The 13380-nt window shown below is 40.7% G+C and overlaps 1 protein-coding gene across 2 annotated transcripts in view; it reads right to left on the reverse strand.

Moving 5' to 3' along the window:
- Window positions 1-2607: 2607 nt before the first annotated feature.
- LOC105013033 (synapsin-2) overlaps window positions 2608-13380 on the reverse strand; it is a 164929-nt gene continuing 154156 nt past the window's right edge. Inside the window, exons 10-13 of one of the 2 annotated variants that reach the window (XM_020056412.3) lie at window positions 9820-9951; window positions 9336-9387; window positions 4899-5940; window positions 2608-4469 (exon numbers count right to left, since the gene is read on the reverse strand). In XM_020056412.3, the coding sequence (XP_019911971.2) occupies window positions 4313-4469; window positions 4899-5940; window positions 9336-9387; window positions 9820-9951 (1383 nt within the window). In that variant the 3' untranslated portion in view covers window positions 2608-4312. Of the gene's footprint in view, window positions 4470-4898; window positions 5941-9335; window positions 9391-9819; window positions 9952-13380 lie in introns of both variants that reach the window. The other variant, XM_010874275.4, reaches the window with a different exon arrangement.

The raw sequence follows: 13380 nt of genomic DNA on the forward strand, positions 1-13380 counted from the left end.
AGGAGCTTTATGACAAAATGCTCTTCTCCCAATTTCCCAATGGGTTCTTGGTATAGCAAAAAATGAATGAAGCAAGTGTCGTATGGGATAGACTGAGATATGTCTATCAAAATATTTTTGAAGGTACAGGGGACATTTATTGGCATAATTAATGCAACTAAAAATAAACATATACCAGTGATACCTTCTTCTTTCTTTAGGTTGGAGCCAGTCCAATTTTTCATAGAGCGTACAGTGATGTGTCATAAATGGATACCTTAACACAAATCTACATATGGAATTAAATAAAAGATCTAAAGCTTTGAGAGAAGTAACACTTGATGTGTGATAAACAATATCTGCATAATTAATTAGCGGTAATAGAAGTTGCTGTGCAATACGCTTTCTTGTATCAAATGTAAAGCAATCAATTGAACGGTACAACTGACACAAACATTGTTTTACTTTCTTGACTGTGGCTTCAATATGAGCATTGAATGATAGCTCAGTATCTAACCACAGACCCAGGTACTTAAATGCATTTACATTTACAAGAAATCTTCCATCAATCATACAGATTTGTAATTCATTCGTGGTAACTTTAGATGGTCTCAGTTTAAACAACATAAGAACAAGGTTGTGCTCTCTGAGCCACTTCTGTACAATAACAAAATCCGATTGCAATGCATTTTGTACCTGGTCCTTCTGGTTATACGTTAAACTGTATCATCAGCATAAAGATGAACATTACAGGATAAACAAATACTGGGCATATCATTAATATAAACAGAAAAGAGAAGTGGCCCCAGTACAGAGCCTTGGGGCACACCTTTACCTATAATTAAACTAGTGGAGCATGTATTTTGTAATGCATTATTACATTTATTTACATGTAATATTATATTAACAAAAACACATTCAAAATCAATTGGGCCAATTTTAGGGGTAAAATGCTGAGAACACAAATTGGAACACACATAAGTGACCACTCCACCACCTCTTGACCCTCTATCAACCCTGTATAACAGCTAACCATCCATTTCAACATCATTATTAGATATGCCACAATGTAGCCATGTTTCAGAGACTGTAATAATATCAGGTTTGTGACTTGCCCAGGCTCTTAGAAGATCTATTTTAGGCATAAGGCTTCTAATATTTAAATGAAATATTTTAAGACCTTTATAGGAATTAAAAGCCATCATTATTATAGAAACTTGCTGTCAACAACAATAGGGTTAAGTGGTGGAAATAGTGGGGATCCCACTGTACATTTAGAGACATGCATGACACAAAACAAAGACACTGTAAGATTTCAATTTTGTGATGGTATAGATCCAGACTACTTTCACAAATATATTGATGCAGTAATGAACTAATCCATATTTAATTGTGATGAATAGTCAAACAACAAACAAATCGAGTTTACGTCACTCATTTACAGCAGCAAGAACTGTGTGCTGCAAACAAAACAAGTGTATGATCATAAACATACACGCCCACATTCTTATCGAGGGGAAAATCAGAACAGGAGTCGCATACTCCTTGATAACTCAGAGACAATCAGGTGATCAATCAGATATTCAAATGCCATCGAAGTATTTCTCCGCATCCTCGGCACTATGAAAGACTTTTGATTTACCGTCCACATCGACCTTCAAAGTGCATGGATACACGAGGGAGTACTTGAAGCCCATTCCACGTAATTTATTTTTTATAGTATCAAACTGCCTGCGTCGTTTAACCAGGTCAGCGCTGAAGCGCTTCTGACCAGGATTTTATTTCATAGACTTTAATTACCACAACTTGTACTCTTAAAATGGTGACCCGTCACAGCTAGAAGAGGACTGGTCACCCCTCCAAGTCTGGTTCCTCTCTAGGTTTCTTCCAAGTTTTCGCCCTTTTTTAGGGAGTTTTTCCTTGCCCCTGTGCATCAACCCTGTTGTTGCTTGAGCCTTGGGGTTTCAGGCTGGGTGTTTTGTAAAAGCACTGTGACAACTACTGATGTAAAAAGGTCTTTATAAATAAATGTGATTGATTGATTATTGTAAATGGCTGTCAAATGTACAAATGTATTGGTTAGTCAAATGCACAAATGGATTGGTCAGTCAAATGTACAAATGTTGGAGCCATAATAAGTATATTGGTGTTTATTCATTTAATTGTAAAAACAAACAAGATTATTTGTATTATTTGTCTATTTCATTTCTAAATTGTTAAATAAAAATTTTGGACTTTGTATCTAGAGAAATAACTAATCAATTCCTGGATTACGGCAACCTCCGCTCCTCCTCCTAATTAGGTCACCTTAACAGGTATAATCAGCAGCTGGATGACAGCTTGGGGAGTTCTTTTGTTAGAGTAAGAGAGGTGGACAGAGAAAATGTACGATCATCCATATTTAGTACACGTTTAAGTTTTTATCTTTTGACGTAATTAAAGCTTGCATTATTTGAATGATACATAAGGATATCCGCGAGTGCTTATTTCCCCTACGAGTCACAAACTACCTCAAAAAAGGCGACTAAGGATTTAAGATGAGTGAAGCAGTCGCCACAACAGAGTGGTCAGTCAAATGTACAAATGGAGTGGTCAGTCAAATGTACAAATGGATCCATGATGCCATAATACAGATAGATTAGTGGAAGGATTCACCACATTTTTATTTATCGACATTTATGTACATTACATGGTAACATGGCATGGTAACATGGCATGATAACATGAGTCATTGGGTCTGACTGATCATGCAAGGAAATACTACATAAAGACAAATAAAACCCACCAGGAGCCAATTTAAACATTATGAATGATTCATTATTTAGAAATAAACTCCTGAGACTCACAGTATCAATACAATACAACATGTTATACATATTCCATGGATTTAAATTAATATTACAACACAACTTTTCATGAATTTGAATGGATATAATATAACATGACATTGCTTTAAATGGATATAACAATATAACATTATGTTACTTTAAATGGATATTACACAATAACATTACAAGGCTTTAAATGGATTTAACAATAGATCATTACAAGGCTTTAAGTGGATATTAAACAACAAAACAACATTTGGTGGCTTTAAAGTTGGACTCAGCGAAATGACGTAGTTTAGATGCAGAAGGTAAAGAGCATAGTGGGTAAATAAGGGTTTGGAAGCACCATGCTCCACTACTCTGCTGTTTTGATCCATAGCTAACACACTGTAACAGCACGGATCTGACCTGTTTTGATCCATAGTTTACACACTGTAACAGCACGGATCTGACCTGTTTGGATCCATAGCTTACACACTGTAACAGCACGGATCTGACCTGTTTTGATCCATAGCTAACACACTTTAACAGCATGGATCTAACCTGTTTTGATCCATAGTTTACACACTGTAACAGCACAGATCTAACATGGGTGTGACTGTATGAAAGTAAAGTCTTGCTTCTTGCTTCTATTACTGATACCTAACCATGACAAAGTCATTAAGCTGAGACAAACTTAATGTAGATTTAAGTTATATCAATATAACTTTACATGTTTTAGGTTGATATACAGTATGTTCCTAATTAAAGGAGAGATCTGTATATTAAGATTTATGAATGAGAGCAGTCAACAGCATTCAAGTGGTTATTAAACTATTAACGATGAAATACGTGCTAACCACACCTCGGCAGATATTTCTTACTGCACAGGAAGTACATAGGCTGCAAGTTCAAGGCTCACCACTCAGACACTAATCAGTCATAAAACACATTGTTACAGTAAGACTACAACATCAAGGGACAATGGGTAACATCAATTCTACACAAACATCCCTTCTGCTCCACATCATTTCAGCTTCACCTCAATACAAACATCCCTTCTGCTCCACAACATTTCAGCTTCACCTCAACACAAAGATCCCTTCTGCTCCACAACATTTCAGCTTCACCTCAACACAAACATCCCTTCTGCTCACAAATATTCCCTCTAGTATGAAAAATCTCAGCTGCTACTCCACACAATCCTTTATGAGCCATAACACCTTCAAACATTAGAATGTAAGTTAACTTTTGCACCTCCCGTGACAAAGGGCTGAATGCTACACAGATAGCTAGCAACAGGCTAGCAAAACACAAGTTGAGTGCTACACAGGTAGCTAGCTACAGGCTAACAACACTCTATGCTCCCAGGCAACTGCTAGGGAGCCATTTGGGTCTTCAGAGACACAAACAGGCAGAGGAAGGAGGCAGGACTTGGGAGGTATACAGTTACACAGTAAATCTTAAATTGGGTCACATTTATGTCCATAAAGTCACCTGCATATGCCAGAGCATGTGACATGGAACTAATCAGAGAAGAGGCTGGCGAAGGACTTGCGAATGTTCCGGATGGTCTCGGCTTTGGCCTCATCTTCTCCACCTGCTGAGGAGCTGGTTGAGCTGGAGCGGAAGAACGATGCATCTCCCAAGGCGCTGAAGGCATTGGTCAAGGACTGGGACTTACTGCATGGAGAGAGACACGCAGAGTTAAACTATCAACAATGTCTACCCTTTAGGGTGCTCTGGATAAATGACTAGAGTACTGTACTATAAAGAAATATGACTAGAGTACTGTACTATAAAGAAATATGACTAGAGTTCTGTACTATAAAGAAATATGACTAGAGTACTGTATTATAAAGATAAATGACTAAGCTGAGCAAAGGTGTAACCCATTGGTTATTGCCACCCTCAATTCCACGTAGATATTTTAATGCCGAACAATGTGTTTGGCATAGCTCAGCATCAAATTAAGCCGCAAAAACCTCATGTAATATATGGCCTGTACATTGTCAATTACTGAATACATATTTTGTGTATTTTAAATATTGTAAAATTGGACAATCAATACGTTTTATAATATTTTTTGTTAAATCTAGCTAAGGCTCTTACTTCAAAAGAGGATGGCCCTTAGGTGCTGGTTGTTCTTCAACTGGAGGGTGGGTTTCAGCTTGCAGAGAGGGGGAATCTGGAGCAGGGGCTGAGGCTGGTTCTGGGACAGTGCTCGACTCCGGAGCATTCACAGGGGCTGGGATGGTGCCAGCAGCAGACATGGGCATTAGGATAGGGGTGGGGTCTGGGTGGAAGTCTGGGGAAAGGACTACCTGTGGCTGAACTTTAGCTGGAGACTGGGGCAGGAAAGGGGAATGTACTCTCCCAGGGGACCTCTTTGGGGATGGGGACTGGCCTGGTACTCTGGATGGGGAAATTGCATCAGGATTGGGCTTTGGGGCAAGGGGTGGAGGAGGGGTTTGGGGTTTTGGCTGGATCAGTGGCTTGGAGTTGCGACGAACAGGAGGCACAGGTTTGGGTGGCAGGGGCTTGGGAGGCAGTGGTTTAGGCGGCATCTCAGCAGGTTTTCCTGGGGCTGGGGCTGCTGATGGAGACACCTGAGGCTGGGGCTGCTGTGTGGTGGGAGCTGGAGCCGCAGGTGAGGCAGGGGGTGAGTCAGATTCAGGGGATGAGACAGGGTAAGGGGGTGAGTCAGGGGCTGGAGGCAGCTTCTGCACCTGAACTGAGGCTGGGGGAGAGGTGGTGCTTGGGGGAGATGCAGAGAGGATTGCTGGGGCTGGAGTTGGCTTAGAGACTATTTCTGGGGCTGGAGTTGGCTTAGAGACTATTTCTGGGGCTGAAGTTGGCTTAGAGACTATTTCTGGGGCTGGAGTTGGCTTAGAGACTATTTCTGGGGCAGTCTTTACCACTGTAGGAGGGGGTGGCTTTGGTGGAGGTACAGTGGCTTGCTTTTTCACTTGAGCAGGGACAGGCCTGGTGACTGGAGCCGAGTATGGTTTTGCCACTGGAGTAGATGCTTGCTTTTGTATGGGAATGGTGGCTGGCCGTGGAACTGCAGGCGGTGTGGTCTTTAGTGTAGGGGTCTGCTCTGTTGACAGCTCCACACTCTGTGGTTGAATCACCTGGGCCTGTCCTGCACCTCCTGGAAGTAGGAACCACAACACTCTCATGTAAAAATGCAAACAGGAAATTAACCTGATCACCAGGTTCTTTAAAATATGGGAAACTGAACTGAATGAAATGCACCTCATAATATACAGTTGTACTCAAAAGCTTGCATACCCTTGGGGAATTGGTAATATACAGCTCTGGAAAAAATTAAGAGACCACTGCAACTTTTTCTTTCCTTTCCAAAAAAATTGAAAAGCAAGGTTTTGAGTGAGGAACAGAAGCGTTCAATTTGCAGTGGTCTCTTAATTTTAACCCTTCTGTTCCTCACTCAAAACCTTCTTTTCAACTTTTTTGGAAAGGAAAGAAAAAGGTGCAGTGGTCTCTAAATTTGTTCTGGAGCTTAATGTACAAACCCGATTCCAAAAAAGTTGGGACACTACAATTGTGAATAAAAACAGAATGCAATGATGTGGAAGTTTCAAATTTCAATATTTTATTCAGAATACAACATTGATGACATATCAAATGTTTAAACTGAGAAAATGTATCACTTTAAGGGAAAAATAAGTTTTAGATTTTAAAGATTTTAAATTTCATGGCATCAACACCTCTCAAAAAAGTTGGGACAAGGCCATGTTTACCACTGTGTGGCATCCCCTCTTCTTTTTATAACAGACTGCAAACGTCTGGGGTCTGAGGACACAAGTTGCTCAAGTTTATGAATAGGAATGTTGTCCTATTCTTGTCTAATACAGGCTTCTAGTTGCTCAACTGTCTTAGGTCTTCTTTGTCGCACCTTCCTCTTTATGATGTTTTCTATGGGTGAAAGATCTGGACTGCAGGCTGGCCATTTCAGTACCCGGATCCTTCTTCTATGCAGCCATGACATTGTAATTGATGCAGTATGTGGTCTGGCATTGTCATGTTGGAAAATGCAAGGTCTTCCCTGAAAGAGACGACGTCTGGATGGGAGCATATGTTGTTCTAGAACTTGGATATAACTGTCAGCATTGCCACACGCACTCATGCAACCCCATACCATCAGAGATGCAGGCTTCTGAACTGAGCGCTGATAACAACTTGGGTTGTCCTTGTCCTCTTTAGTCCAGATGACATGGCGTCCCAGTTTTCCAAAATTAACTTCATATTTTGATTTGTCTAACCACAGAACACTTTTCCACTTTGCCACAATCCATTTTAAATGATCCTTGGCCCAGAGAAAACGCCTGCGCTTCTGGATCCTGTTTAGATACGGTGTTCACAGGGTTTTCTGGAAGTATTCCTGAGCCCATGATGTGATTTCCATTATAGTATCATTCCTCTATGTGATGCAGTGCCGTCTGAGGGCCCGAAGATCATGGGCATCCAGTATGGTTTTCCGGCCTTGACCCTTACGCACAGAGATTGTTCCAGATTCTCTGAATCTTTGGATGATATTATGCACTGTAGATGATGATAACTTCAAACTCTTTTTAATTTTTCTCTGAGAAACTCCTTTCTGAAATTGCTCCACTATTTTTTGCTGCAGCATTGGGGGAATTGGTGATCCTCTGCCCATCTTGACTTCTGAGAGACACTGCCACTCTGAGAGGCTCTTTTTATACCCAATCATGTGGCCAATTGATATAATAAGGTGCAAATTGGTCTTCCAGCTGTTCCTTATCTGTACATTTAACTTTTCCGGCCACTTAATGCTACCTGTCCCAACTTTTTTGGAATGTGTAGCTCTCATGAAATCCAAAATGGGCCAATATTTGGGATGACATTACAGAATGTCTCACTTTCAACATTTGATATGTTATCTATATGCTATTGTGAATTAAATATAAGTTTATGAGATTTGTAAATTATTCCATTCCTTTTTTACTCACAATTTGTACAGTGTCCCAACTTCGGAATTGGGTTTGTACCATTTTTAAAGAAAATATGAGTGAGAAGGCACATTTCTTATGGGATTCATATTCAACTCTAGATTATATCAGAATGACACAATCATAAAACAAAACATGGCAACAAATAAAAAAATGAAATGACCTTGGTTCAAAAGTCTGCATACCCTTAGTTCTTAATACTGTGTATTGCCCCCCATCAATGACAGCGTACAGTCTTTTGTAATAGTTGTCTATTAGTTCTTGCAGGTGTTATAGCTGCCCATTTGTCTTGGCAAAATGCCTCCAGATCATGCAAAGTCTTTGGTCATCTTGCATGAACCCCACGTTTGAGATTACCCCAGAGTGGCTCAATTATATTAAGGCCAAGAGATTATGATGGCCACTCCAGAAACTTCAAATTTTTCTGCTGTAACTTCTGGAGGGTCAACTTGGCCTTGCGCTTAGGGTCAATGTTGTGCTGGACAGTCCAAGACAACCCATGCGCAGCTTTCGTACAGAAGAATGCAAATTGTCTGCCAGTTTTTTCTGATAACAAGCTGCATTCATCTTGCCATCAATTTTCACTAGATTCCCTGTGCCTTTAGATCTCACCCCCCACAAAACATCAGTGAGCCACCACCATGCTTCACAGTGGGGATGGCACTCTGTTCACTATAGGCCTTGTTGACCCCTCTCCAAACATAGCACTTATGGTTGTGACCATGAAGCTCTATTTCGGTCTTGTCACTCCAAATTATAGTGTGCCAGAAGCTGTGAGGCATGTCAAGGTGTTGTCAGGCATATTGTAACAGGGCTTTTCTGTGGCATTGGCGCAGTAAAGGCTTCTTTCTGGCAACTCGGCCATGCAGATCATTTTTGTTCAAGTATCGTTGTATTGTGCTCCTTGAAACAACCACACCGTCTTTTTCCAGAGCAGCCTATATTACTCCTGAGGTTACCTGTGGGTTCTTCTTTGTATCCCGAACAATTCTGCTGGCAATTTTGGCAGAAATCTTTCTTGGTCAACCTGACCTTGGCTTGGTATCAAGACAACCCCCCGAATTTTCCAATTCTTAATAAGTGATTGAACAGTACTGACTGGGATTTGAAAGGGTTTGGATATCTTTTTATATGATTTTCCATCTTTATAGTTCTATTACCTTATTATGTAGGTCTTCTGACAGTTCTTTTCTGCTCCCCAGGGTATGCAAATTTATGAGCACAACTGTAATTATTAATATACTTAACTATCAGGAGAGATTATGATTGTCTCTCATATCTGAATATTAGTTTAAATTGAAAATGACCAGTTCCACTTTAAAAAGAAAAATGTCTTTATAAGAGCTCTGAACACCACAAGATGTACACCCAGAATACCATGAATACTGATTGACAGTTAAATATATAGAGTGTATCTGTTTGTAGAAGCGACCACCATGTTATTAAGCCTTTCACTAGGATAGACTGACAGCCATTTCATCAGGGAGATTTATTTTTTAACATATTATCATGCTGAACATTGAGTAGTTTATCAACAGTCTGAGATATGAAAAACCTTGAGATTGGCGGCGCTGGCCGGATATCTTGGTCTGCTCAGCCTTGCCTTCCTTCTGAAACAGACAGGAAGATATGTAGATATGTACAGACATCAGTAGATACATGGAACAAATAGCGTAAGCAGTCGGCAACTGGGCACACTGGAGGATCCCATTCCCATAACGGGGGAATAGGACCACTGACACCCTGTAAAAGCTGCACAGGTGCAACTGATCAATGGCAAACAACAAAGGTAAAGAGGACAACAACTCTGAGAAGGACAGAAGACAGGCGACTGTCAGCCCAAAAGAGGGCCAAACCTAGGACATAATAATGTACAGCTGTACTAGATAAATGTTTTGTTCAGTTACCTGTTTTGCTCTAAGAGTGCTTTGTTTTGATTTTTGTACATGAAAGCTGCCAGAGGTCTTAATATGCCCTAAGACCGTGTGTCTAAACAGTCAGAGGGGTCGGTTATCACAGGGTGGTGGTAGCATCCTTACCGTTCTCCGGACAGGAGAGCGTTCAGCCATTCGTGGTTTAGCCTGATTCATCCTAGTCAGCACCAGATCAGAGATTAGCTGTTTGTCCTCAGCCTGGTGCTCTCCAATCAGTTGCATGGAGGAACCCACGACCTAGCAACCCAAAGATATAGGACAGGGTCAAATAAAAATTTGCTGTAATAAAATAAAACTAAAATACAACCACAACCAACCAACAACCAGGCAACAAAGCCTTAATTAAATATAAAATGTTGCACACATTCATGTGTGGATATGTTTTACACCTATACACCAACTCTTAATACTAGATGTGTAATCAACAGCGGTCCAGTTAACCAGAGTAATGACACTCTGATAGTTTGTTCTCTCTGGCACCTTCCATAGGTATTGGGAGAGTCAAAATTCTCTCCCAGGTCAAAATTGCTATTTTTGCTATTTTTACTCATATGAAAATATGATGAAAAGAAGAATATGAACCATATAAGTCACCTTTTATTGAGTCAGTTTCAGAAGTGTTTTAACAATTAAGAATAAAAGCACTGTCAGAATTCCATCCCCCCATTATAAGCGTAAGCATTGGGACATTTGGCTCAAAGGTGCTTCTAATGGAGTTTCTAACTGATCAGGTGTTTTCAGTTTCACTTTGCACTTAGTGTCAGTATGCAAAAAATCATGAAGATAAAGTCAGTCCTGTAGCCTCACCATGAGATAGGGTGCAGGTCAGTCCTATAGCCTCACCATGAGATAGGGTGCAGGTCAGTCCTATAGCCTCACCATGAGATAGGGTGCAGGTCAGGCTGCAGGCTGTTAGCATAGTTCTACCTATTGAGATTGTGACTCATTCCAGGCTGAGAAAAGTAAAACAAGGTATTGCTAACAAGAGCAAGTTTAGGAAGATAAAGCCTTCCTCCACCTCGGTCATGAATAAAATGACTGTATTACCGTGAAACTCAAAATGGGACTCCTTAAGTCTGATCATCTTTCACTGTTCCTACTCCCTATTTACTATTTACCCCTCATTAAACATGTGAAACCATCAGTGAGGACAGTCAAAGTGTAGCCAGAGGGGTCAGACTCCTTTCTACAGCACCAGTTTCAACCATAGACTGTATAAATAATGGACGACGCCCTTTCGCTTTTTTCCATTGGTGAAAAATGAAGCCACCAGTGTCCTGATACATCTTGGACTTGCGTCTGCGCAGATAGCGATCTTGGGACCAGTTCTGCACAGTAGTTATGCGCAGTAGCGAGAAGGAAGTAAAGCCGTAAAGCCGCGAAATCAACGGCCCCACCCCTGTGCCCCGCCCTCACTCTCCCTCGCAGAATGCGCATACCGTAATCAATCGCAAGTCCAAGTACAGTACAACCTTAGCTTGTTAAACCTAGACGATATGTTATAGCCTAACTTACATCATGTTTAACCTTAATTTAGAATAGGCCTAATACAAAAATAATTGGTAACTTCTAGCTAACGATCACCTGCTAGCTATTAACATGGCTATTAACGAGGCTTGTTGTCTTTTAGCTAACGTTAGCTAGCCCATTACATTTATTTACTAATTAAATAGCTTATAAATTTAACATACCGAAAAAAATTCAAAGATAGATTGGAAATGCCAGATCGGTTAGCACAATGTACTGCAGAACAACCCATTATGTCCGTGTGAAATTATATCAATTATAGAAATTTAGAGATTAAATGTAAAGTTCCAATCTCCTCAGTCCTCCGAAGATTCAGTGGCTCCTCGGCTCAGATAGCTGTCAATCACAGCTGTGAATCACGACGTCACACCACCGTTTTTAGAGCATTAAATAACTAACTAAAAACAAACTTATTTTAAAAACAAACTCTTGAATTTACATTAGCGTGATACAAACTACAGTAAATGACAGAAACCAGCTTCGGAAAAAATATATTTGAAGGGTAATTTAATTGTTTAGTTGGTCTCGCGTCCCATTGAATAACATGGGGAGGGCGGGGTTTATGACCTATACTGGGACCACTCACCAGGGGGCGATCGAGACGTTTTGGCTTCACTTTTCAGGGCTTGTGCGGCACGCTTGGTTTCAACACACAGACTGGAGTTTGTTTGCCACTCAAGCCATGGATACGGACTGCAGTGTCATGATTTTCACAGAAATGTGGCTGAACAACAACATACCTGACAGTGCAATTAGGCTAGAGGGGCATGACGTCTTCAGGGCTGACTGAATGGCAGAGGACTCCGGTAAGACCAGAGGAGGTGGCATGTGCTTTTATGTAAACAAAGCTTGTTTTACAGACACTAACATAACCAGGAGTCACTATTCAACCAATCTGGAGTACCTGATGATTAGGTGTAGGCCTTTTTACTTGTCTCTTGAGTTCACATCCATTGTTGTCACTGCAGACAATATACCTCCAAATGATAATGCTAAACTAGCAATGAAAAAACTGCAGGCTGCTATTAGCAAACAGCATACTGCACATCCAGAGCATGCATTTATTGTTGCAGGGGAGATTTCAACCACTGAAATGTGAAAACTGTTTATCCACTGCACAATCGAGAGCATTCTGAAAAACTGCGTCAAAGTGTGGTTTAGTGGATGCTCCTTAGCTGACCGGACGGCCCTGCACATTACAAGGTCAATGTCAATGTCAACTTTATTTATAACGCACATTTAAAACAACTTTGGTTTCTGATCTACCCCCAGGTACAAGGAATTACAGTAATCGGTATAGAATGGTGAGGAATCAGCCCAGAACTACACGGGAGGATCTTGTCAATGATCTCAATGCATCTGGGACCATAGTCACCAATAAAACAATTGGTAACACACTTCAGTCCGTAATGGACTGAAATCCTGCAGCACCCGCAAGGTCCCCCTGCTCAAGAAAGCACATGTACAGGCACGTGTAAAGTTTGCCAATGAACATCTGAATGATTCAGAGGAGAACTGGGTGAAAGTGTTGTGGTCAGATGAGATCAAAATCAAGCTCTTTGGCATCAACTCAACTTGCTGTGTTTGGAGGAGGAATGCTGCCTATGACCCCAAGAACACCATCCCCATCGTCAAAGATGGAGGTAGAAACATTATGCTTTGGGGGTGTTTTTCTGCTAAGGGGACAGGACAAATTCACTGTAATCCCATAGAAAATCTTTGGAGGGCGCTGAAGGATTGAGTTGCCAAACATCAGCCTCAAAACCTTAATGACTTGGAGAAGATCTGCTTAGAGGAGTGAGACAAAGATAAAGTATTGGAGTGATTGTTGCTGGAAATGGGGCCAGACTGGATTTTATCAAAAATGCCCTTTTCAAACAGGGATGGTGCTGTTTTTTACATTATGTAATGTCTTTACTATACTTTGTGAAGTTGAATGCCACTTGTGTCACGGTACGGTGATGGCAAGTGTTATTATGCCGTGCGATCCCGGTTTCCATTCATCCATGAACTCATTTCCAGACACATTATCGTTTCATGTCTTCATCATTATCCCAACCTGGTTTTATTTACCCTGATCACTGTTTGCATTTAAGTTCCAGCAATTTGTATTGTATTTGCGGATTATTGTTTTATGTA

The sequence above is a fragment of the Esox lucius genome, chromosome 2 (assembly GCF_011004845.1).
Source record: "Esox lucius isolate fEsoLuc1 chromosome 2, fEsoLuc1.pri, whole genome shotgun sequence".
NCBI classification, from domain to species: Eukaryota; Metazoa; Chordata; class Actinopteri; order Esociformes; family Esocidae; genus Esox; species Esox lucius.